This window comes from Tauraco erythrolophus, chromosome 5 (genome assembly GCF_009769465.1).
Source record: "Tauraco erythrolophus isolate bTauEry1 chromosome 5, bTauEry1.pri, whole genome shotgun sequence".
Classification (NCBI taxonomy): Eukaryota; Metazoa; Chordata; class Aves; order Musophagiformes; family Musophagidae; genus Tauraco; species Tauraco erythrolophus.
This window is the reverse complement of record NC_141469.1, coordinates 51,973,630-51,999,084: the sequence shown is the minus strand read 5'-3', so window position 1 is coordinate 51,999,084 and position 25,455 is coordinate 51,973,630. Positions and strand designations below refer to the sequence as shown.

Sequence of the window (25,455 nt, the reverse complement as noted above, 5' to 3'; positions counted from 1 at the left end):
GTACTTTAAATACTTTTACAACCAAAGTCAAAGCCCATGATAGGCGATGACCTTGAAATGCTAAGAACCTGGCCATTAATAGCAAACACAAAACCAAGACCGGTGCAGGGACAAACACTCTGTAAAAGTTTATTTCAGCTCCCATCTGACCTCCCTACAGAGTTGCATGAATTAGAAATGCAGAAACAGAGGGAAAAGTTTTCTTTCATGTTTTGCAAACTGGCTTCATACAACTTGAACAATTAGAGATCAACAAACCATAACTTAACAAGGAAGATTGGGAGGATTTGGTTAAGATGATAGACAACATCCATTTGGTTTAAGACAAGAGGTACCAGGCTAAAAATGAAGTATGGTACATTTAAGTAAGCAATAGGAAATGCTAAGTCAAAGGTTGCACATGACTGAACAGAGAAGTTACTGGCTGGTTTCTGGCTTAGAGTGAGGGTGAAATTTTAACCCCATTTGATAACGCTGCCCACGAAGACCCACTAACTAAGCTTTGACGTATCAGTCTAGAACCAGGGGATAGAGACCACTAACAAATGAAAAAGTAAAGCACGTCTGAACAGAATCAAAGTGTGACATTTTGCACATGGACATACTTAAAGAAATGCTACAAACAGCTGTCACTCCTAAGCTGGAAAAGCATAGACTTGGAAGCGCTCATTTAAATGTCCCTGCTGACAGCGACTTAACTAATTGGTTTCCTCTCAGTCCACTAGACAGAGCCAAGTTATCATCACTATACAGAAAGTATGGCTCCTCAGGATAAAAAAGACGTTTTTGAAAACAGAAGAAAGGAACAAAGACCTGTTTCACTAACTGCTGAAACTGCTGAAGGCCTTGGCTGGGGTAAGCAGAATTGCTGAGGTGCTCCCCTCCCATCTTCCATACCCTCTCTGGAAGGGAGAGATCATGGTAAGAAGACACAAATGGATTTCCTGTAGGGAATCCAGGCACAAAGCAAGTTGCTCATGGTCATATTCTTCCCTTCATGTCTTTCTACTCCAGGTATATCCTGGGTAGCACTTGCTTTCTGGGCACACCTCAGGCTTCCAAAACAAGATGTGGTGGTGCTTACCATTGCTCGCATCTGAAAAGACTTGAGATCAAAATCAAGAGATTTTTCTCTCTTATGTAGGTGTCTGAACTAGCTTGATGTTCACTAAACTTGCCTGGATAGGGACACAAACTGCTCTATAGACACAACACAGGTACTTTCTGCCAAACCAGAAAGGTGTAAGAGGTAAGCGCCTGTAGTCTGTCAACACTGTGTCATCCTCGGTCACAGAAGCATAGAAAAATTGTTTTTAGTAGATCCAGACGGACGTAAGAGATAAACAGCTGCCACCACTTTATGCACTGCTTGGGACTGCACAGGATCGAGGTTCTTGGTCCCATTGTCCCTTCATGCCCAGCTTTACAACCCCACAAGTAGGTAAGCTCATGGTAGCATCTTCAAGGTGATGTAAGATGTCATTAAGCTACAGCCTATTGCAAATGATGGCCAACCTCACAAACATACTTATTTTACTGTGAGAAACTTGTAGAAATGAAGTTTACAAATTTTTCACACAATTAAGACAAAGAAATTAACAACACGTTGCATGAGGGTGACACATCTTCTCTGATGCTCTGGTAATCATGCTCAGTAGGAGGGTTGCCTGCTATCCCAAGGCAAAGGAGTCACTCATGTAATGGAAGGCACAAACATCTCTATGATCACAGCTGTCTGGGATAATTACCATGACCTTCAGGAAAACAGTCATGGTAGATAAAGTTAACAATGTTTGTCACATATAGGTAAAATACGTGTCATGTTTCCTTTAGTCATAGTCTCAGAGAAACACAGAAGAAGGTCAGGAAAACTCATCCATGGCCACTGCATGGCTATTTGGACAACTCAGGAGCAGTTAGACGAGCACTCTTTAAATTGTGTGGCCACTGTGTCAGATATCTTCCCTTGGGAAAACACTCTTTGCCATGCTGTGCTGGTATCTCCCTGTCTCAGAGAACAACCTTGCAATTATTCTCAAAGAATTGGCAGGGTTCGGAGGAGGCACTTTGAGACAACCCCTCTCGGACAAGGAACTCTATTTCCAAGAAAGTGAATACTGTAGGACTTTTTTCCATCAACAGGGAAGAAAGACCACCAGAGCTATGCAAAGGAGAACCAAAATAACTGTCTTCCTTGGAAAGGAAAAGGGAATGCCAAGTATGGTAAACTGCCAGCTTGAGAGCAGCTGATGAAGCTACAGATAGGGAGCCAACAAAAGAAGAGAAGAAATCTGAAGAAAACACTGGACAAAGAAGAGGAGTAATCAAGGATTGGGAAAAAGTGTCAGAGCAGAGGCACTTTTTTTTTTCCCCATTTGAGACATTTCTGATCAGTCACAAGGCAGATCAGGAGCTGGAGGCAGAGGAATCATTGCTGTCTGCTGGCTTAAGCCTGAGAGAGCGGCCTCAAAAAGCCAAATCCTTTAGCTAACTGCCTCAATAAATCAAGAGCTTGGGGCCAAACCTTACATGACTCCATTCTGATGGACGACACGGAATTGAAAAGACCTTTCTACATACTGCTTGCTTCCTCACAGTACAAGTGACTCATACAACTGATTCAGGTCACTTGGCTAGCTTCTAGAAAGAGAGCTCAGGTATGTCTCACCACAAAAGAACAGGGATGTAAAGAGAAAGTCATCCAGAACTTTATTCATGACAAAGGCCATTGCAAGTAAAGCTGGGAGTGAGTTTTCTTTCTATCGGACAGGGAAGATTTCTTCTATCAGGCTCTGTTCTTCCTCTGTACCTCAAATTCATTCCCTCCTCCAGCACTTACTGTCCTATTATTTGGGGACTGGGAAGGGGGAGGGGAAAGTCAAAATAATGCCTTCGTTGATATTTACCTTTAACAAAAACATAAAAAGAGGTGACAATACTCCCTTTGCTTTCGCATATGTATCTGCCTATGTCTCTGACTGTTGCGTTTTTTGTGTACCACTCTTTCTCATTGGAACTCCTTGCTTTTGCTGATGGGTCCGAGTTCTGGAAACTCCAAGTCACAGGTCCATTCTCGTTGCACTTCAGCCTTAATTCCTCCCCTTTATTCACAACCAGTGAAGATTCTTCATGAGGCAGTGAACCACCTGGAAAAAAAAAAAAAGTACAAAATACAATGCCCATCAATACAACACTCTTTTTTTTTCTGCAGCAAAATTTGTATTTATAGTTGTATATATGCAGTTAATATTTTGGGAGTTATTTCTTAATAATACTTAGCTGCAATGGCAGTGTGCAATTCTACAGACACCTTTTGGCTTATAAGACTTTCAGCACACAGAGCAAATAACCACTGCAGAAGGAAACTGGCCTTTAGAAAACCATTCTAAACTAGTTTCAGATGCACCAGTTTCTGCAATGGTTTGGCTTTTGAACAGGAACAGACCCAAGCTATTTAAAAATTAAATTCAAGAACATATGAGCCTGATTCTACATGGCAGCACTTTTAATCATTCTTTGTCATTTACCCAGTATGTTGCCAAGAACTAAAGTTTCCTTGCTCAACAGTTATCTTTTTTTAACTGCTTTCTCATGTATTCAGAAGCTCCACTCACACTCTTAGACTAGAAGTGTCCAGTTTAATGAAGGCATCAGTACATGTTTTCCATACTTATTTCTTTAACTGAAGTGCTAATTCATCATTTCTTACCTCCAAAAACATTTAATGCAAAATATTCTTCAAGCTTCCATCCCAGCGCTACCAAATTATTTTCCCAGAGGTACCAATCTCCTAGCCACCAAAGCTGCTCTAAATGACCACTTAGCTTTTCCTTCACTGAACATGCCGCAACACAACTTTTAAAAAGTTGTCAAAAAATAAAGCTGTGTAAAATTAGCAGCCTCAATTCACAATTCCCAGCTACTTCCCGCCTTAAACTGCATACTTGGAAAAAGAAGCACATTCAGGCTTCTCTGGCTCTACTGTTAAGATAAGTCAAGCAGAGGGTTGCTGAGTTAGCACATCCCTCATGTGAAAGTCTCGGTGAGTCTACAAAATGGCATTCATAAACAAAAACATGTAGAAATTCTCACCACTATGGACCTACTTGAACATCAGAAGAACATAAGCAAATACTGTGGTGGTCTTGCAGAAACAAACCTTTCCCCTTTCAGAGTAGCTCTTTATTCCTACGAGTAACCCTTAGCGTACAATAACTGTGCTGTTAGCTAACATCCCTCTCATGTGAAGCACAGTTGTACAAGATTGTACAACATCCATATGTAGTAGCAGAGTCACACCACTGAAAATACTACTCGCATTCAAAAACACACTCTGCGGCTCCTTTCAGAGCCGAATTTCCCTACCCACACAGATAACGACAGACGTTCAAGCAAAACAATCGGATAATTAGTTGGGATGAGATTATATACTCCAGACTTAATTCACTCATCTCACAGCTTTAGTTGTTCTTAAGGTATATACTTGATTAACACCAAGTCAGGTAACTGCTTCTCTTCCCAACAAATCCACCACCGAGCAGGAAGCAAAGGATGGTCAGACCACCTGCAGAGTCTAATTATTTTGTTTACAGCCTGGGTTTTGGAGACAGCCCTTGCTCTCTCCGCATCTCCCTCGGATTAAAATTTATTTATCAGTGCTAAACCCAACAGGCAGTCATTTTTCCAGCGCCACGAGAAATTTTCCACATGAGGTCCGCTAACCCTGCATATACACTTCCATGACTGAACACATAAACAACCATCCTAGAAATAATAATTGCTGGAAAAAGGTAGGAAAAAAAACACTTTCGATTTCAAAACTGCTACCTCAAAGAGCAGGTGTGAGCCTGAGTCATGCCAGAGCAGCTCATCACAGGGAGCGAAAACCCAAGGCTCAGGAGCACAGGTCCCAGCCAGCAGCACCTCTGTAGACAGGACAGCTGCAAAAACCCTTTGCCCAGGACAGAGCGAGGTATGACAGCACAGTCAGGAGAAACCAGGAGATCTCTGATTTGCAAACCCTCAGATCAGAGAAAGCAACTTTCAGCACCTGAGAAGGCAGAGGGCAAAGACCTCAGAGAAACTCTCTGGAAGCACACAGCCAACCAAGGCAGCCCCTACCTGACACTCTTCTCTCAACAACAAGAAGAAAACCCAACAGGACACCCTGGCCGTGCAAATAGAAACATGCTCACGTCCAACGGAAACTCCCGGTGCACCACATACGCGTGCGCACGGACAGGGGACGCTCCCTGCCCGTGCCTCGGTGGAGACACGCTCTTGGCTGCAGCAAGGGCTGACTTCCTTCCAAGACCCTCAGAGCTACACAGAGAGTAAAGTCATTTACGTGCCCGTGAGGAAACACCGAGCCAGCCCGGCTTGCTGAAATGCTCCCTCCGCTTCTCTCCCAGGTATTTATACAGCAGATTAACGACACACGGGATAACCGTAGGCTCCAAACTGCCCAGACAAAACCAGCCCTTGGAGTCCTCCTCCTTCCCAAACCCACTTAACCACCCAACCCCAGGGCACAAGGGCGTGTGAAGGCCAAATGTAGGGCACCATCAACAGGTTTGCAGAGGAAAGGGACAGATCAGAGGTAGCAGCGCATAGATTAATGTCATAACTGACCTACTAAATGAGCGTGGATCTGTCAAACCACACGCACTGCTGCGATGTGTGCAAATGCTGACGGGTGCTGCGGCAACAAACCCTCCCCCTTCTGAAGACTGGCTCTTTAGTCCTACAAATAGCCATTGCCCCATGGCCCTCTAATGCATAGCACAGTATTGAACGGCTGGACTGGATGTATAATAGCCGTGCCTGAGCCTGGGGGGAACATTTCTCAAAAACCAACACCACTCGCATGCAAAAACACACTCTGCGGCTCCTTTCAGAGCTGAATCTCTCTACCCGCACAGATAACGACAGACGTTCAAGCAAAACAATCGGATAATTAGTTGGGATGAGGTTATATACTCCAGACTTAATTCACTCATCGCACAGCTTTACTTGTTCTCATATACTGGATTAAGACCAGGTCAGGTAACTGCTCCTCTTCCCGACTAATCCACCACAGAGTAGGAAGCAAAGGACGGTCAGACCACCTGCAGAGTCTAATTACTGGGTTTTTTAGGGAGCGTTGGTTCTTTCCCCATCTCCCTTGGATGAAGATTTTATTTACCAGTGCTAAACCCAACAGGCAGTCCACCAGCACCTGCTTATCCAGCACCACCAGAAATTTTCTACAAAGTCCACTAGTCCTCTAGGCAAACTCACATGACTGAACATATAAACAAGCATTCTAGAACTAGTAATTGCCAGAAAGATTAAGGAAAACATCATTTCATACATCTATGCAATGTTTGTGACTTTTACCTACTCTTTCATCTAGCACTCATCATACCCACTTAGGATAGGAATTCAAAATTTTGTAACACTTACTATTGGACTATGGACTATCAGAACACTGGAGACCAGTGACAAGTGGTGTTCCTCGGGGGTCGGTAATGAGGCCGGCACTGTTTAATATCTTTGTTGGCGACGTGGACAGTGGGATCGAGTGCACCCTCGGCAAGTTTGTTGATGACACCAAGTTGTGTGGTGCTGTTGACATGCTGGAGAGAAGGGATGCCATCCAGATGGACCTTGACAGGCTGGAGAGGTAGGCCTGTATGAACCTCATGAAGTTCAACAAGGCCAAATGCAAGGTCCTGAACATGGGTCAGGGCAATCCCAAGCACAAGTACATGCTGGGTGGAGAATGGATTGAAAGTAGCCCTGAGGAGAAGGACTTGGGAGTGTTGGTTGAGGAGAAGCTCAACATGCGCCAGCAATGTGCGCTGGCAGCACAAAAATCCAGCTGTCTCTGGGCTGCATCCAAAGAAGCGTGGCCAGCAGGTTGAGGGAGGTGATTCTGCCCCTCTACTCTGCTCTTATAAGACCCCACCTGGAGTACTGTGGTCAGCTCTGGGATCCCCAACATAAGAAGGACATGGAGCTGTTGGAGCGAGTCCAGGGGAGGGCCAAGAGGGCTGGAGCACCTCTCCTATGAAGACAGGCTGATAGTGTTGGGATTGTTCAGCCTGGAGAAGAGGAGACACCGGAGAAACCTTTCAGCAGCCTTCCAGTATCTAAAGGGGGCCTACAAGAAAGCTGGAGTGGGACTTTTTACAAGGGCATGTAGTGATAGGACAAGGGGTAATGGCTTTAAACTGAAAGATGGTAGATTTAGATTAGATTTCAGAAATAATTTTTTTACAGTGAGGGTGGTGAGGCAGTGGAGCAGGTTGCCCAGAGGAGTTGTAGATGCCCCATCCCTGAAGCTGTTCAAGGCCAGGCTGGATGCGGCTTTGAGCAACCTGGTCTAGTGGCAGGTATCTCTGCCCATGGCAGGGGGGTTGGAACTAAATGATCTTGAAGGTCCCTTCCAACCCAAACCATTCTATGATTCTATCTAGCAAGTTGGTGGAAAGTTTTTAAAGGTGGCAAACAACACAGCAGAGCATGTGCCTCCATCTAGAGTCACAAGAAATATGTCACGTACCAAAGCTGGGGAAAGAAAGGCGTAGACGGAACAAGCACACTGTGGCACTCCACAACAAAAGCCACCATATTCCAGTTGAAACCATCACTCATATTTCAACACAATCTTGTTACAGTTCCTTTACGCAGCCTACAAATTCTCAGCGAAACAGTTTACAAATTGAGTTAATGCCTTGTGCAAAGGATTCCCACAATCTAAAGTGGGTTTTTTCTGTTGCCTTCCGAAAATAACATGTCTTCAAGAAAAGTATGGCAGTATAAGAACAGGTTGTAAGTGCAAGAACTATCAGATGTGCTTAGTATTAAGCATCTAAATGTCGCCTGTCTTATCGATATGAATTAAAATGGTGCTTAGAAAGATAGAAATTACTTTCTTTCTCCATTTTGGAGGAACAATTAAGTAACAGAAATCTGAGATTTTAACCAACAACTTGTAATCCAATGTACTAATCCCCACAGCAAGTGTCCATCTGCTATCTCTTGATCTTTTCTCAGGCTGCTAAGGCCTCACATCCAAGACTGCTCCATCTGTACCACATCTAAGGCATGACAGGGCTCCTCCCAGCCCGCTGTTGCTCTTGCACACTCCAATAACACAAATCATGAGCATAACCATCCTCTCTCTACCTCCTTACACCTTGGAAAAGGAGGTGGACCACTACCTCACTATTCAGCTAAGTGTTACCACCTCCATGAAGCCCACCTGACCACAGGTACCCCACAGAACAAGGGGAAGCGAGGAAGCCCATCCTCTGCCCTCATAGTTCCTGCAGGCTAGTAGAGGCAGATGATCCCACTGTTGGTCAAGAGCTGTGGATCTCACTGCAAAACATCCAACACTCTCCACACACTGGATAGCCAGAGTACCACACTGGGGCTCTGGATAACCCTCTAGGATTGTTATCAAAGGCAACTAGCAGGAAATTATTTATGCTAACAAAATATGTTGATAATGGCAAATATTTAATAATTAACAACAAATTAAAAAAGAAATAAATTTGCAAAGCTCAGAGTTGGACAGCCCAAGACTCATTTTGGATGTTTTAAATTTGTGTCCCACAGCTGAAAAGAGTCACTTCCACTATCCTAGCTTCTCCTTGTAATATAACAAATCTAAGCTCAAATCTACAATGCTGGGATCAGTTGTGAACAAGGCTGTGTAACTGAAAAAAGAAGCAGAATATATGAATATATTACAAGCAGCTTCCTAAGCCGTAAAAATTAAGGCAGAGAGAGGAAAGGGGGTGAGTACAGCAGTTGTGACTTCTGCATGCAGAAGGAACATCTGGAAAACCGGGCTGTAGGAATTAGAAAATGAAGCAGCTCTAGATAATACCGATAGGAAATGCAGGTCAAATTGCAGGGATATGATTAAGGACAGCAGAATGTTCCTGTAACAATTAAGGGATGTGCAAACAAAAAAAGCTTTGGCTAAGGAGTGCACCATCCTGAAGAAAAAAAATGTTTTATGGGGGAGCAAAAGCTCAGCCTCAGCCACAACACCGCTGTAGCACGGAAAAGCACGTCAGGTGCAAGTCCACAACACGCTCACAAGTAACTGAAGACCATCTCCAGCTGCCAAAAAAACAAAGGACGTGGGACTGCCATGGAATAAGATGAGGAATCAAGCAGTGCGGATTTTATTCCCAGCTCTGCGACAGATTTCCTGCACAACCTTAGGCGAGCAGGTTAGTCCCTCTGTGGCTGTTTCCTCTTTTAACTCTTATCTAAACATTAAAAGGAACAAGAAGTTTGTGGCAGCTCTATAGCACAACAGATTGCTTTCAGAGAAAAACAAAACACAACAAAACAAAAAATCCCCTGTGCCTTATCTCACCCTCTTCCACATTAAACTTATCTCCAACATCTCCCAAGACAGGGGCACAACAGCAGCTTCACAGTACGGCCACAACCTGCTCACACCCAGTACCAGCCTTTCTGCCAAGCCCAAGGGACTGGCAGCGACCTGCCAGCACGTTCACAGCTACCCAGCAAGGTCAAATCCCTCTCCCTGCCTCTCTCAGGGCTGGGACATGCTGTAAGGGCAGGGCAGGCTCATCTGAGCTTCTACCTCTTCCCTTTGCGGTTCTCCATAACCTTCACAGTCATCAGCGGTCCCCATGTAAGCTGCACAAACACCGCACGACGAAAACAATGACCTGACCGTGACCTGATCATGACCACGATTTCTAAACCAGTTAACGTTCTTCTATGACAAATGCACCAAGGAGCTAAACTTCAAGGGACAAAACGTTCACGACTTTTGTGTGAGATTGTGGTGATTGGATACAACTGGAGAGACTACTTTCTTTTCAGTGTTTGTTCATTCTGGGCAGTGGGTTCATTTCAAGGGCTATCACACAGACCTTACCGCACTTTTCAGTTTCTCATCTACAACAACATAAGAGAGCAGAAACAAGAGATATGCTTTATCAGTTAAAGTAGTGGCACTGTTGTAGATGCAATGGTCTGGGGATATCAGCAAGACATGGCTTGCAGGGAAGTAATATTCTCTTTCAGCATACCCAGCACTGCTGGAAAAATGAACATGTTTTCAAGCACACAAGTCTCCTGCAAGGTCTAAAAGAAAAGCAGAAGTAAAAACATCTCTTCTACACAAGTGCAGAAGTCCTAGCCAGAAGACTGCCTGATCCTCTTTACAGTATTAGTTGGTCTAATTGAAGAGTATCGCCCTTCCAACTCCGTCTCTCATTTGTTAAAGACGCTATGACACTTGACATATGCTATGATGGAGATGAATTTAGGACCTTTTCAATTATATTTTCTTTATCCTGCCATTTTATGCCCCAAGGAAACAAATAAAGCATCAAACTCGCATGTTAACCACACTGAAACAACTTCAATTTACTCTGATGTACGAAATCCCCCAGATTTTTCAAAGGAGAGATACTAGCACATGCTTACTTTTTTGTTGCACTTCACTAAACAGACACTCTCCCTTATGCTAGATTAAAAGTTTAGCAACAGCAAATGTCAATTTTAAATTATTTGACCTGAAGGCTACATCAGATCCCATTTCAGCTACGCTGTGGGGGAAAAGAAGTCTAGCAGTGTAGCCTCTTACTTGGCAAAAGAAACCATCCATGCCAACACCCATGCTTGCATCTTCTTCGAAGACACAAACCAAAAAAGACCAAAGACGTGATTGTCCCTGCAAGCGTCACAGACTCACAGCACATATGAATGCCACAAATCCTTTCTGATAGAAATACTGACCGGCTCCTCTGCCTCGACTTCATCTTGGACACTGAAAAATAACTTGTCAACGGGCACATATTACAGGGTCTAGACTGATTAGGCTTCCCCGCAGAACTAAGTGGTTTGTTTCTAACCCATCTGACAGAGTCAGTGCCATCCGCTGACCAACAGACTAGTCATCGCTGTGTTGTCTTCCAAGTAGAAATGCAGAGTTCCTGTGCTTGCGCTTGCTCCGAAGTTTTTGGATCCTCGGAGAATGTACGTTTCTAAGCAGAAAAACGGGGGAGAGGATTAGCGGGGGCTTTGACATTTACCCAGCTGCATGAGGGCAACAACTGTCTTCTCACCCAGCCTTCCCTCCCCGTAGACCCTTCACCCTGAACGGGAAGGGGGCAGAGGAAGGGCAGTGTGGAGGGCAGAAGGCAGGAGCTCGCCAGCCCGGCACTCAAAGGCACAGCCAGACAGACTCCATCTGCAGGCAGCATGAAGGAGAAACGGGTATCCCCAACACAAAGAGCAAGTGTGGAGCCAGCCAGCTGATTCCCACCCATGGCAAACCCAAGAGAGGAAGTGGAAGGAGGCTGGAACAAAGGTTGTCTTTATCATCTGTGGAGGCATGAGCACAGGGAACCACAGAGGCAGCTGGACCTTGGCTGTCGCTGTGAGACACCCCCCTTTGCAGTGACACCCCATGGGAAGGTTTCAGCTCCATAGTTTGGGATTGCTTGTACACAGACCTGCCTCACTAAAGCCCTCGCACCCTAGAAGGGCACTCCACAGGACAAATAAAAGGCATTTGGTTTTTACCCCTTGCAGAGAAAACAGCTCAGGCGATGGAACACCTCACCCAGCTACACCTGAAGAGAGGTTATGCACCCCTACGAATGAGATGCGATTAAGCAGGAACAGCCAGCATCAGAGGCAGGTGGCAAGAAGACAAATCCAGCCAGCTCTCAAGCCCCCGCACATCCCACTCTCCAAGACAGACGTTCACAGGATCTTCAGGCAGGACAAGCATGAGCACCCGGGCTGATCCTCTGCTGGTGGGTGGAAGCCAGCAGGTCCTCCTGCACATCGTCTTGCAATTAGCAATGCAGCTAATCGTACTTTGCTTCCTTATTTCAGAAGCAGGCTTAGAAGACCAGCTTCTGCTCATGACCTCCAAAACAAACGTGAGAGCTGCCCTATACACGCAAGTGCAAAACTCCCGCAAGGCAGGAGGCTGAGGGAAGTAACTACACTTTCCAGAGACAGAGGCGCACCTTTCTCTTTCCCTGCTGTGTTTTCCCTTGTCAGGGTGAAGAAACTCCAGCCATGCAAACAGGTCACTTCTCCTGCCTACCACGCAGCTTGCCCTCTCTGATTGGCATGCCTTACGCCGCTCACACAGCTCATAGAGCCATTTGTCAAAGCAGCGATGTAGCTAAATACAATTCTAGTTTAGCACACAGATTAAACGGCCACAGCAGGATCAAACACCATGCTTCTTCCCATGGTTGGATATGATACCTTTCTGAACCCTCTTTTTCTATTAAGTCATATAGCTTTGGGGCTTTTCCTGTTATTTTGGGGTTTTTGGTTTTGTTTTTTGAAGGAGCACCATATACACTACAGCAGTCCAGTCACTCATCTTGAAGACCTATGAGCAGCAACCTATTGTAGGTGATTAATTCATTTTACTACATCACGTTGACGCACTATAGTCTTATATTCACACTTTCCACAACAGAAGGAATCTAAAAGCAATGGGCTAATGAACAAAATCAGATCCAAAGCATGACTGACCTATCAGATTTGTTTTTAAACTGGAAGAATGGGCTAAGCTTAAAATAACTACCCGGTAAATCTCATTTGAAGAAAATCAGAGGACAGATGAATATATATGTACATACACACATAAAAGTACGATTTGCAAAAAAAAGAGCAATTGTTTGCCACAGTGCTTGTCAGAGTTGAGATTTATACAACATTTAGACTGATCCTTACTCCTACTGAATTACTGCCTTCTTCCCTCTAGTTTCCAAAATTACTTATTAACCAGCTGTTAGTTTTAGCAGCTCTTAGACACATAAATAAATAAATTATAAAGCAAGTATGGGGAACGATTAAAAGGAATGAAAAAGCACAGTAATGCATGGTGTATTCAAACTCAGCTGTCATTCATCCAGTCTATTCCTTTAATGGCTTTTTCTTCACACTTCTCTTTGCTGACATTTACATTAAAAGGTACAGTGTCTTTCAACTTCCATTTTGAACGAATGTTCCTTATAATGAGCAACATGGGCTTGAAAGCGTGTTTTCTGAAATGCAGTGAAAAGGTAGTTTTAACGAAGAGAAATGAGAAAACTAGAGAAAAGTGAATCGCTTTGCAATCTGAATTAACGCCTGTTTGGAAAAGGCTCAACTGAGGAAGGAGATGTAAGACTTTTGGCAATGCGAATGCTAATTATTTCAAGTCTTGGCAGTAATTTTATCAAATAGTAGCAATTTCATTAAAAGGTGCACTGGTAATCATCTACATAAGGTCTCCAGAGGGGAAAATATACCAATAATTGCATAATTATGTTATCATTGCTCTTATGATGGACCACATTAAATACCACAAAGAGGAGCACTGCCTTTTACTTTCTCTAGATATTTAGTTCAGTACTTTTTCCTAGAAGATTACAGCAATAAACAAGACTTTCAGATTAATAAACATGTTCACTAATTGTTTCAGAAAAGACACAGCTATCTTTTATGTCCATATTACTTTGCATTCTCTTTTCCCTCACTGAAAGAATGGACAGATTCATGAGAAAAATGCTGGTTTTAGTAATAAGACCGCTAAAGTATTTATATAGCTCTATTACTGAAATACAAGTCATTGCATCACGTCATGCATCCACACAAATCCATTTAAGAAGCAGGTTTTGGAGTATTTCCATATTTGCCCATACAAATTAACTTTAACTATTCAGTGATTTTTTAATAAACCTGCAATAAGTTAGATTTCCCTCGTCTAAGTAGCACACAAACTTTGCAACTAAGATGTTGGTAAAAAAAATCTTGTAAAGAAGTGTTGTTTTACAGACTACACTAAATCTATTATTTTAATGGGAGACCCAGTATTAAAGAAGTATCTTTGCACACGCCTTCTGAAACTGTGACTAGGACAACTTGTGGAGGATTCATCGGCAGGTTCTTCAGAACTTCCCAGGGTGAACAAATCTCGCCTCGGTTAATCACACTAACATCTAGAAAGATCTGTCACTGATGTTGTCTTGGAAGCGCCCTGAATACTGAGACTTGGATATACTTCTGACAATCCAGTTTCATTTCCCATCTTCTGGCAAGGAGATACATAACTCAGCTGTTGAACTTAGTCCCCAATGTCCGCAGAAGTCCCGCTTGTATTTTTTGCTTGCAAATTGTACTTTATTTTCTAGTTTATTAATAAGCCCTATCACAAATTGCATATACATGGCATATATATATAGGTAGCTGCTTACTGAAAAAGTGGTTTCCCTTCCTACCCCAGGAGAGATACACGAGGCCATCACATGAGCGCAGTCTCAGTACCTGCCTAAGCAGAGAATCCCATTTCAGCATCACTTCTGATGGTACCTAGCTTATGGGAGAAGATCAGAAATACAGAGTGTACCTCTGCTGCTTCCATTTGACCTTTTATTGTGCTGCATACCTCAAATCCTAGGTACGGTGATATCAGCATTACTGCAAAGTCAGCAACTGTATGTATAATACCTGGAAGTCAGACGTGCTATGGAATAGGAAACTTCAACAGCTTGTGTTACAATGAACACTACTAGGAGGAAGCTTTTATTTTGTGGAAGATAACATAACCGCTTTTCAAAGCTAAAAAGTTATGCTCATCCAGGCATACAAAGCATTTCCATGCTGTATAAAATAGCAAACAAGGAGTTAGGCAGCAAAAGTAAAGAATCGGGCAGTCACTGACCAGCAGAAAATGAATGACTCAGTACCAGGTCCTAGTCCAGAAGAGCATCTAAAGCATACAAATAGAACCACTTCAGGTAAAAATACCCTATTAAACTGCATATTTCATTTAATATTACAATAAAAGTAAAAATGTAGCATTTTTATAATGCACATTTTCCTTTTAAAAAGTAAAAATATTCAACAGCAATTTTGAAAACATAACAAATTTAAACTTGCAACTCCTCTAATCATGAAAAAAATTAAAGGCAAATTTAAGGCAATAATTCACAGAATCACAGAATGTTAGGGATTGGAAGGGACCTCAAAGGATCATCTAGTCCAATCCCCCTGTCGGAGCAGGACCACCTAGATTAGATCACACAAGAACGCATCCAGGCAGGTTTTGAACATCTCCAGAGAAGGAGACTATTCAAGTCATACATTTGCTGTCAACTTTTTAAAGATGATCAAACTACTGAATTCATGGAAGTCAGTCACTGAGCACCTCTAGGCAGGTTGTGCCGCAGCGATAAGCCAGCCTTTGGAATCTGGAGTTTCCTAGCAGGTGCAGAGAAAATATTTTATTTATTTCAGTTCATTCAGAACAACTCAATTAAGCAACCAGTTCATTCAAAGAGGAGCTATTGATCAGGAATTGGGAAAAGAAAAAAAAAAAAAAAAAAGAGTGTTTCCATTGCCATTCTAAGAATAAAGAGAGGATGAGATGGACTAGTTCTAAAATTTTTACAGTGTAGTGATTAGAAACCACCAGTTTTGACTACAGATAGGCCTTTCAGACATTAATTCTTTATTTCAAAACATTTCTCAATGAGTTGTTTCTTCTGAATTGGCTGGCTTCTATGTGGTGCTATTTATCTAACGGAAGAACTTTTCAGAATTCTTGTTTCCTTCATTGTAATCGATGCAAATCATCAGTAAAAAAATCACTTATCTAATACAAGAAATGTCAACACTTTCTATTTTCATACTAAAACATACACATGAAGAATCAGAACAAGTGTATGTGTAACAAGCTACATAATTGCTTAAATACAGGCACAGTGATTAATCAAAGTAGTATAACATTAAGTGCAAAGGCTATATGTAATTAAAACTCTATCTCAATGGTAATAAAGGAGGTTAAACCTTTCTTTACAAAATGATTAAGTACAAATGCAAAACAGTTAAAATGAGGCTTACTGTTGGCTGATTTAAATCATGATTAAAATCAGATTTACAATGCTTTGAATCAAATTGAAGCACACAGCACATGAGGAGGTAACTATTTTGTTAAACCTGGCAGCACTACATTTCTTATCTGGAGTCAGACATCAGTTTTACACATCGTATCTGGAGGAAATGCAAACAAGTTGAAGAGGGCTGAGAGGAACAAGAGGAGAAGGAGTTATGAAAGATGCACCAAAAGAAAAGGCTGAAAAAGTTTTATCATAGAACAGAGAACTCAAAGATGTTATTTTACTTGTTGTCCATGTGTAAAATGTTATTATAAAGAGGATGGTGATCAGCACTTCACTATATCCACCAGAGCAGGGTCAAAAAAAAAGGACGGAATTAAGTGACCAGCAAGGGAGATTAGGTTAGGCATGAGGACAGGCTTTTTGACCTTTAACAACTAGTTATGTACTAGAAAAAATGGGTGGTAGACTTTGCATCACAAGTCCGCCTTAGAGCAGGTTAGAAAAAAAGTCTACCTGGGAAGATCTGCTCCATCTGACCCGAGGGAGACCAGGGGACAGACCAGATGACCTCTGCAGGTCTCCTCCAGCCTTACTCTTTACAGTTCTGTGGAAGCTTCCTAAGACTTGCTGCGTCTCTTAGAAACCCAGCTGTGGGACGCAAGTGAGCACGTGAGAAAGTCAGATTTCATTCAGCAAAGAATGAAATTTCCAGTTCTGAGGGCTGCAGACAAAACCTTCAACACGTGACGTTGGTGCAGCCATTAACTGCATAACAAAAAACAGATTAAGAGAGCCAAGTGCAAGTTTTTAATCTCATGCTATCCTTCAGTAAGAACCTAGTTAATTCTGCATGGCCTAGGTATGTGAATATCCAAACCACTTCTATTACACAGCTCATTCAGACCTTTTTCCTCCTCTGGAAGATGCAGGCTCTGAACAACAGATTATATATATCCAACAAGTTTGATTTATTTTCCCCATGTGGCTTTTACACAAAACCTTTCTTTAAAAGAAAGTCCACTCCACGTCATGAGGAACACGTTCACCCAGCATGAGCGGAGGAGTACTACTTAAGACAATTAATGATGGGAAAAGAAATGAGATGTAGGACTAACCTGGCATTTGCCAGGCTTCCAAAGAACCTCTAAGAGATGCGTATCTCTGACTTAAATTTCCCTGACATGGTTTTCATCTCTTCTTAACTTAAATTAGCCCATGCATCTAGATTTACAACCGTCAGTGCCCAGTTGACCAGCAAATTCTTCTCCCTATCAGATATTTAATGATTATGTTACATAATTACAGACTCAGCTGTCAGATGACATTTAAAATCACAGACATTTAACGCTGTCAGCCCCCTCAATGGCAGAACCCCCTGTAGCTGATAATTTTACTAAATGATGCTTCTTTTTCAGTTACAATTTCAAGGAATGATCCATATGGAGCAGCCTGGGAGTTGTGTAGCATGGTAGCAACATTAGAAACTCTTCTGTTATTTACATGCCTGTAAGAGATAATATAAAGATACTAAAACCAAGAGCCTTACGTGGTGCACAAAAAAAAAAATTGCGTTGCAACACGAAAAAGATCATTAAAAATCCATTTAAAGGTATATCTGAAACCCTATGTTTTCAGAATAAATCAATGTAATCCCCAAGAGTAAATCGGCAGAGAGATTAACATTTACTGTGCTTTCTAATTGGTATACCCTAGAAAATAGGAGTCGCTTTCTCCCTTCAAACACAGATGTTTACACTCCCCTTACGCCAGTCTTGGCCGGTGGACAAACAATACACTTCAGTTGCCATTAGGCTTGGCAACCAGCCAAGGAGATTACTCACACGTGTAAAATTACGTTCCTTTATGACTGTTTGCAGGATTCATTGTTAAAGAGGGTCCTTTCGGAAAAGGCCCTTCTAGTTTCCTAAAAGTCACTGAAAAAGCCAAGCACAATACTTCTGCAGTAAAATAATACAGAAGAGTAGTAAAAATTTTAAAATTCTTTTTATGTCAAGTCCTAGTAATTTGTATATGCATATTTTTTATAATAAATGTCCAAAAGATGTAACACACTGAACTCTGGATCACCACCTTCATTAGAAGCCTTTAGCATCAGCTCTCCCCCTTCACCTAAGGTTACAATGAACACCTTAATCTATTAAGGCTGAAGGGGCTCATCGGGGGGGAGGTGAATTTCTTCAAGCTCAGAAGACAGAAACAACTGCAAGTTGTTTCTTGTGCAAGGGAATATTCAGAAGGACATTCAGAAATTACAAAAAGTCAAAGTTTTACACTTAAAGTGAGAGGGTACTTACAGTAAATGCAATGCATTAGGATATTAGACCTCATTTCCTCTAGCCATTCTCTGAATAGCTGAAAGAGACTTAAGGAAATGAGTCAAAATCCTGGAAGATGTTTGTACTAGATGAAAAAGAAAACAACATCTGTAAAATCATGTGTCACACACATACAGCAAGACAATGTGCAACGCTTGATGTCTGCAATGGCATTCATCTTCGTGGACAGAGAGAAAAAGCTGAAAAGTGGCTTAACCTTGAGCAATTACTGCCTCTATTCTACAAGATTGATAAGAGATAAGATCAGTGGTCGTGTATTGTAGATAAATACACAGGTTGTTGAAACTCTCTGACGCTGTGTGGTTCTTGTTTAATCCAGAATTTGTTATTCCTTACCTTCAGATGACACCAGAGTGTTTACTAAAAGTTCAGGCTAGAAAGCAGCTTTCCTTCAAACTACGAATGCGTAATATTTGGTATTCAGTCTGACAGCTTCAGATATGCTTTAAAAATCTTTTGAATAGCTTGCACTAACAACGAATTACAGTTCAGACAGAAATCCAAAGAATATAGACGTATCATTAGAGTCTCTCACACAGACCAGAGAGAGAAGAGGACAAGTTTCACTACAAAAAACTCCTACTGACTGGAACATGACTCAGATGTTCCCCCTAAGACCTGTCCCAGCTCGTGTTTACACGTGCTAAAGACATATCCTTTCTGATTCCACCTGTGTCCTGGTGCAACATGTCCCTTCTGCAGGTGACTCAGGATCTTTTGATCAATCCAAGCACCTGCAAAGCAGCGTCACTGTTTGGACAATCAACGATAGGTTTCTGGGAGGGCTGAAGTGAGCTGGAAAGCCCATGGAGAGCCAGCGTAACACAACGGTACTACAGCTGCAGTCATCTGTCGACGAGAGGCTCTCCCTTGCAAAATAACCACATGGAAATGCCTCCAGTCTCTATGAATGGTACTTAAACAGAATGCAAATGGGAGTCTCACTCCTTGCCAAATTTATCACATTCTTTATTATAAAGCCTGAAGAAAAATCACTTACGCACTTGCCGGGAGAGGGTTCCCAGTTGTAACAGAAGGAAAAAGAGTCGAGTATTGAGCAATCTTTGACATTTCCATTCTGCTCCTGGCAGTGGCCTTGGGCCCCGTTTCTGCACAGGAGGATCTGCACTGCTGCAGGGGAGGGAGGACAAGGGGAAGGAAAGAGCAGAGATGGGAACAGGGGAGTAGGGGGGGCAGGGTATTCAGGCGGTTTGCCGGGGTCAAGGCAGCGACTGAGTGACAGCAATCAGAATCCTCATCAAGTTCAATCTTCCTCCTTCAAGCCCCCTCCCTCCCAGCTGACAGGTAGCAGGAAGCATTATGAAAACAGACATTCTTCCCTCTGGGCACAGGGAGAGCATCCTATTACTCTGCAGCCGACCTAAAAAAAAAAAAAAGGCTATATTGATGGATGCTGAAAGGAACCCTGTCCAGTCTTCCATGACCACGGGATGGAAATGCCACGGAGACTCTGGCAGAGCACTGGGGGGTGGGGGACAGGGTGAGCCTTGGGGGAGGACAGGAGAGGCACAGAGAGAAGATTGTTCCAGAATATTGCATAAACTGAGGACTAGAAAATCCCCAAAAGAAGGAAAAGTGGAAGCATACATTATGGAGCAAGAAGAACAAAAAGTAGGAAGGGGCTGTGGACAGAGGAGATGAACGGTTTACTCTTGGAGAAGCTACATTAAGCTCTGTTTTCTACACCCTCCTTCCCTATTTGCAACCAAAGGAAGAAGCTCTTGACTAAAGGCCAAAGAAAGATACTTAATATAAATCTGTATATCGAGAAACAACAGGATAGGTCTGAATAGGGACTGTGGGAGATCATCCAGTCCAAGCATCTGCACCGGGGCAAACTCAAAAGTAACCCAGGGTCACGCTAGCTCCAGAGCAATCCAGCACAGCAGATCAGCTCTGTCCTGCCTGTCACTTCTCATGTCCCCTGTGCCCCTGCCAGGACACGAGCAATCACTCCAATACCTCCTCCAGCACAAAACTAGCCCCAAATATTTCTACATCCGTGTGATACACAGATGATGCGCGTACGTACCCAAAGACAGTTGCCTTTTGCAACAGCAAGTCATTTATGCCTACTACACAGTGCATCTTTGTCTACACAAGTTTGTCTGATGTGCCCCTGAGGTGAAATGTCTCCCACAAGTGTCTGAACCCAGAACCAGAGGAAGGATCACGAGAAAGGTTCCCTCCTTGTCTCTCCAGTACTTTGAAGCCTGCATCTCATGACTCCCAGAAGATGTTGCCAGTCTGACCTGTTTCCCAAGCTTTCCTTAAGGACAGTCTAACCATATGATGAAGGATAACCTTCAAGCACAGGCAAGAAATACACGAAGTAAAGAAAGCGGGTGGGTATTAATCATTACAACTTTTTTTTTTATTTCCTTCAAGGAGTAACCCGTTGGTAGGAGAGTTTTCCCATCCCTGTGGCCACAGCACTGGTATTTTGCAGACGTACGTGGGTGTTTCTAAACAGAAAAGTCTAAATTGTCAGGTATCACACTCTAGTTCAGATTATCAATAAACAAAAGGAAGCAAACCCAAAACGTTACCCAAACCAAACTATTAACAAAAACGTTCGCAAATCAACTACTGCCCTCTCCCACATCCCAAAGTGAAGAGTTCACAACGAAGAAGCGCAAACTGTCGCTGCTGTTAGTTCCTGGTATTTTAGCTTTATTTGCTCCCAGCCGCACGGGCAGAGGCTTGTGGAGCTCTCCCCAGCCGCTCTCACACCGGGTGCTCCACAAGGCTCCTCTCTGTTGGTGGCAGCAAGACGTGGAACACCTAACGCCGCGCATCGCTTCCCCGGAGCCTCAGCTTGCTCTGAAATAGCAAAATAACCTTTCGCGTTACCCGCTTTCAGACTTCGGTGCACAGAGCCAAATTCCTCCCCGGGTGCAACTCCTCGAACACCAGCAGCGACCTCCTCAGGGCACCTGCCCCTGCAGACCTCCAAGTGCCTCTTCAGCCTACAAACCGGGCAAGGAGCTGCACGCTGGCTCCGAAAGCCATCTGCAAACTTACCCAGCGCCGCGGCCAGATGCTGTAGCTAAAATCCCTAGCTCTGTGCGCCAGGGCTGCCAGGTTAGGCAAGGAAACCCGCTTTTATCAAGGAGGAGGAAGAGAACCTTTGAATTTATCATCGAGTACACCAAAGTTTTTGGGCTAACAGACCTCCCGGAGGCCTGAGCGGCACCGCTCGCCCTCCGCTCCAACGCGGAGGATGGGCAGTGCCGGGGCAGACCGGCTCTCACGCCTTGTCCCGGGGTGAGCCGCCTGCCCGGCCCCTCCGGACCGCGGGGCGCCGACCCGCCGGGGCGCAGCGGGGCCGATCAGCCCCTCCCCGGGGAGGCTTCACCTCTGCTGGGGAGCGCCGGACACCTGACGGCGGCGGCTCGTCCCTTGCCTATTGTTCAACGAGTACTTCACCGCGGGGACATTTTGTACTGATTACCAGATAGTTTATTGTCAAAACAGCCCGGCCCGGGCAGATGGGGGGGCGGGGGGTGCTCCCTGCCTGCCCCTCTCCCAGCCCCGGATAACCGCGCACTGCAAACAAAGGACTTTTTTTTTTTTTTTTTTCCCTCCGGCGGGGCGTCCCGCAAAGGCGGCGCGGAGCGATGCCAGCGCAAACGGCGGGCTGCCGCCGCGACCCTCGGGCACGGCGCTGCCCCCGCCGCCCCCCGCGGACGGGGCCCGCCGGCGCCGAAGTTTTTTCCCCGCAGCCGTCCGCGCCTACCCCGGCCCCGCCGCCCCCGCGGGGTTCCGCGCCCGCCCGCACCCGCGGCTCCCACCTGCGGGGACGAGGCTCAGCAGCAGCACGGCGTGCGCCAGCTCCCAGGCGAGGTACGCGCCCTCCATGCCGCCGCCACCCCCCGAGCCCGGCGCGGCGCGGCTGCCGCTCGCACCGCCCGGCGCGCAGAGATGCCCGAGCCCCCGCGGGAGGGCTGCGGAGTACAGCCCGGCCCCACCGCGCCGCCGCCGGCTCCGCCTCCGCCGCCCGCCCCGCGCCGCGCGGCCCCCCGCGGCGCCCTCCGCGCCCCCGCCCCGCCCCGCCCCGCCGCCACGGGGATGGGCGCAGGTGAGAAGCTCCCCCTCCCGCCCCCGCCGCCTCCCTGGGGAGGGAGAGTCTCCTAGTTTGCCGCGGTGGGGCATACCGTAAACAGCCCGAACACCCTCCCAAAATATAGTAATTTTAAAAAGGAAAAGCGCGGTGGCCGAATACGCACACGGTGCTGCCATGGGGAAGAGATCGCCCTCCTCCCGGGGCAGCGCTTCTGCCGTGCTGGGCACCGGCGAGTGCTGCGAGGAGGGGTCGGGGCTGTGGGGCCGGGCGAGCCGCGGAGGCAGCGTGGTCCGGGACGCGGGGTCCGGCCGGGCTGGGCACGGGGCCTGGGAATGGGGAGCATCCCTCAAAGGGCAAGCACAAAGCCACTTGCCTTGCTCTAAAATCCTCACTTATAGCTCCTGGAGGTGTCACAGCAGGTTCTGTGTGCGACCAGGTAACGCTTCTGCCCTGGCCGGCACCGCTGAGGTGTCAAAACTGTGTATGCCCTCTCTGGACTGTCACCTATTAGGGGTCAGTCAGAGCAACAGAAATGAGACTTTAAAGTATGTCCTGTGACACAAAAGGAAGGATTGAAAGAACTGGCTCGTTTGGTATGGAAAAGAGAAAACTGACGGGGAGCTTAGACATGGAAAAGGTTCTTACGAAGAGGATTGTGAGCAATTGTTTTTCATGTCCCTCAAGGGCAAGATAAAAAGTAATCCATTTAGTTCTCAGCAAAAAAGAAAAAGAAATAGCTTAAATGTTAGGAAAGCACTCGCAAAGAGTAAAGAGAATTTAGTCTACAAATGCATTGTGGAGAAGAGGTTGCAGAATCCCACAGAGGGAGTTCTTTAAGCACCGATGAGACGATTGACAGGGAGGATCTGGGAGCACTTGCTTCGGTAGCTACAGAGCTGGAGTGGAGCTGCTCTTCAGGCAGAAATAATACAAGCTACAGAAACGTCTGTCTTTAACGCTGCTTTGTCAGTCACTGTCACACGCTGCTAAGGTGAAAGAACGCTATATAGGTAACCCAAGCAGGGTCATCACCCATGCATTCACCAGCTGGGTACCCACAGACAGCACTCTAGCAGGCAGGTGGGGGAAGGACCTACAGACTGTCAGAAAACCCATACCAACACTTCTGGATGTACAGGAGGATGTAGGGAACACATGGTAAAACCCTCACCCGTGGAAAAACATAAACGTAGACTTCTTGAAATGTGTCCGTACAGATCAGAAAAGTTATTGAAGGTAAATTATTCCTTTTTTTTTTTTCCTTCATCATCTTTTCTTTTTCAGTCCTGACAGATTTTTTCCAAGGTTAATAGCACTGTCCCATATGGTCCAGCATGAGATGAAAGTCTTGTCTTATATGTTTAAAATGGCTCTCTCCATTTCTTTACTCTCTTTCATCTCTGACAGCCAGGCTCTTTTGATGGGTGAATCCTTCCTCTGCTGCAAAAGGGAATACATTTTTGTCAGCACACCAACAATTTCAAAATCAAACATCGTTTTTAAATCATGTTTCTCACTAGGTGCTAGCCTCATCAAATTAATTCTGGGAAGAGGGAAAAAATAACTTAAATACTTAAATGTTCAATGCACTCAGAATTTCTAGGTGTCTTTGGGTTTCATTTTTGTAAGAGAAAAAAAGGGAGTTTGAATTTTTTTATATAAATGCTTGGAGCATTTACAGTTTAATTTCTCAAAGTTGCAAAGGCAGCACACAGTATGCTACAAGAGGTTTCCACTGAAATATTATCAAGGAACATGTGATGTTGTTGTTGTGACAGGTTTCTCCCTGTTCTTCTTGATTAGTACTCTTTCAGTTAGTGGCCTGCCTTTATGTCCTGCACATCCCTGATCACATGAAGCCAAACTCCGCATGGCCCGGCATCATGTGCCTCATTTTCACGAGCATTAGCTGAATGTTACACATCTCAAAATCAGAGTGGCAACAATATTGTCCGTGTACTTTGCCTGGCTATAAATAGCTACAGTAAGTAGAAAACAAAGGTAAATTGGTTTTAACCTTACCACTTAATTTGTTTCTAATAATCATGATGATAACCACATTTTCTTTTTCAACCTCTGTCCAATGTATTGCACTGAATGCTGTAAGTTCTCTCATCCATATTCTGTTTGCATTATGGAAAAAAAAATAAAGTTTCTTAAGCAGTGGAGGATTCTCTCAGGTCTTTTTTCTGCCTTTGTCCAAAGTATTTGAGCTTATGCCAAAATGAGTCTTCTCTGCGTTTGCAGCCTGCTTCACATGTTCTTCTCTTCAGTTGTCACTATAGTACTGTGGCAGTATGATAGGACAGGTAATGTCATCTCTCCTCATCATCTGCTGGAACCAGCTTGCAGTGGGTGACATTGGTGAGGTTGAGGGTGAGGGAAGAGAGAGACCCACAGACTTTGGAGACAATGGATGCAGATTTGGAGGTAAGAATGACAAGCTTGGAGAAATATATAAAACCCTGTATTTGGAAAGCTCACTTCAGTTTGAAATCCTTGAAGTGATTTAACATTTATGGACCTGCTCCTTTGAACAGTCAATTCAAAAGATTGCTTTTACACATCCACAGGACCGCTTACTGGAGTAAACATTGAATAGATCGATAATATTGGTAAGATTAAGCAATGTTATTGAACGACTGGTGCCCTAATGAAGGACTTAATGTTATTTCTGTATCTGAATTAAAATGCATTTGGAAATTAGCTAGTTTGATGGCTTCAAATAGTTTAGTTGTTAGGGCGGTGACTAAATCTTTACAGCATAAATGATCTGTGGGATTATAAACTATATAATCTATAAAAACTAAAAACTATAAAATAGCTTATCTATGGCACAACATATCTAATGAGAAGAGAGGCAAATACCCTTTTGATACAGCCAATCAATGCCAGCTAGAATCCCTCCTGATACATCCTGTGATAACGACTTCTTCTATAAGGTTATACTTTCTTTTTTCTAAATTGCAGATTGATAGATCTTAGTCTGGGGGATTGCTGTTGCATATAAACTGGCAGTCCCAGCAAGCCAGACAGCTCCAGAATTAACTCCTCTGTGATTCCTGAAGGCTTTGAGAAATTATGAGAGTTTGAAACGTGTATCGATTTA

The 25,455-nt window shown here is 44.3% G+C and overlaps 1 protein-coding gene across 1 annotated transcript in view; it reads right to left on the bottom strand.

Moving 5' to 3' along the window:
• KIT (KIT proto-oncogene, receptor tyrosine kinase) overlaps positions 1–22,141 on the bottom strand; it is a 57,187-nt gene extending 35,046 nt beyond the window's left edge. Inside the window, 2 exon segments of the mRNA XM_086611739.1 lie at positions 2,907–3,146; positions 22,075–22,141. Coding sequence (XP_086467865.1) covers positions 2,907–3,146; positions 22,075–22,141 — 307 coding nt within the window.
• Between the last annotated feature and the right edge of the window lie 3,314 nt (positions 22,142–25,455).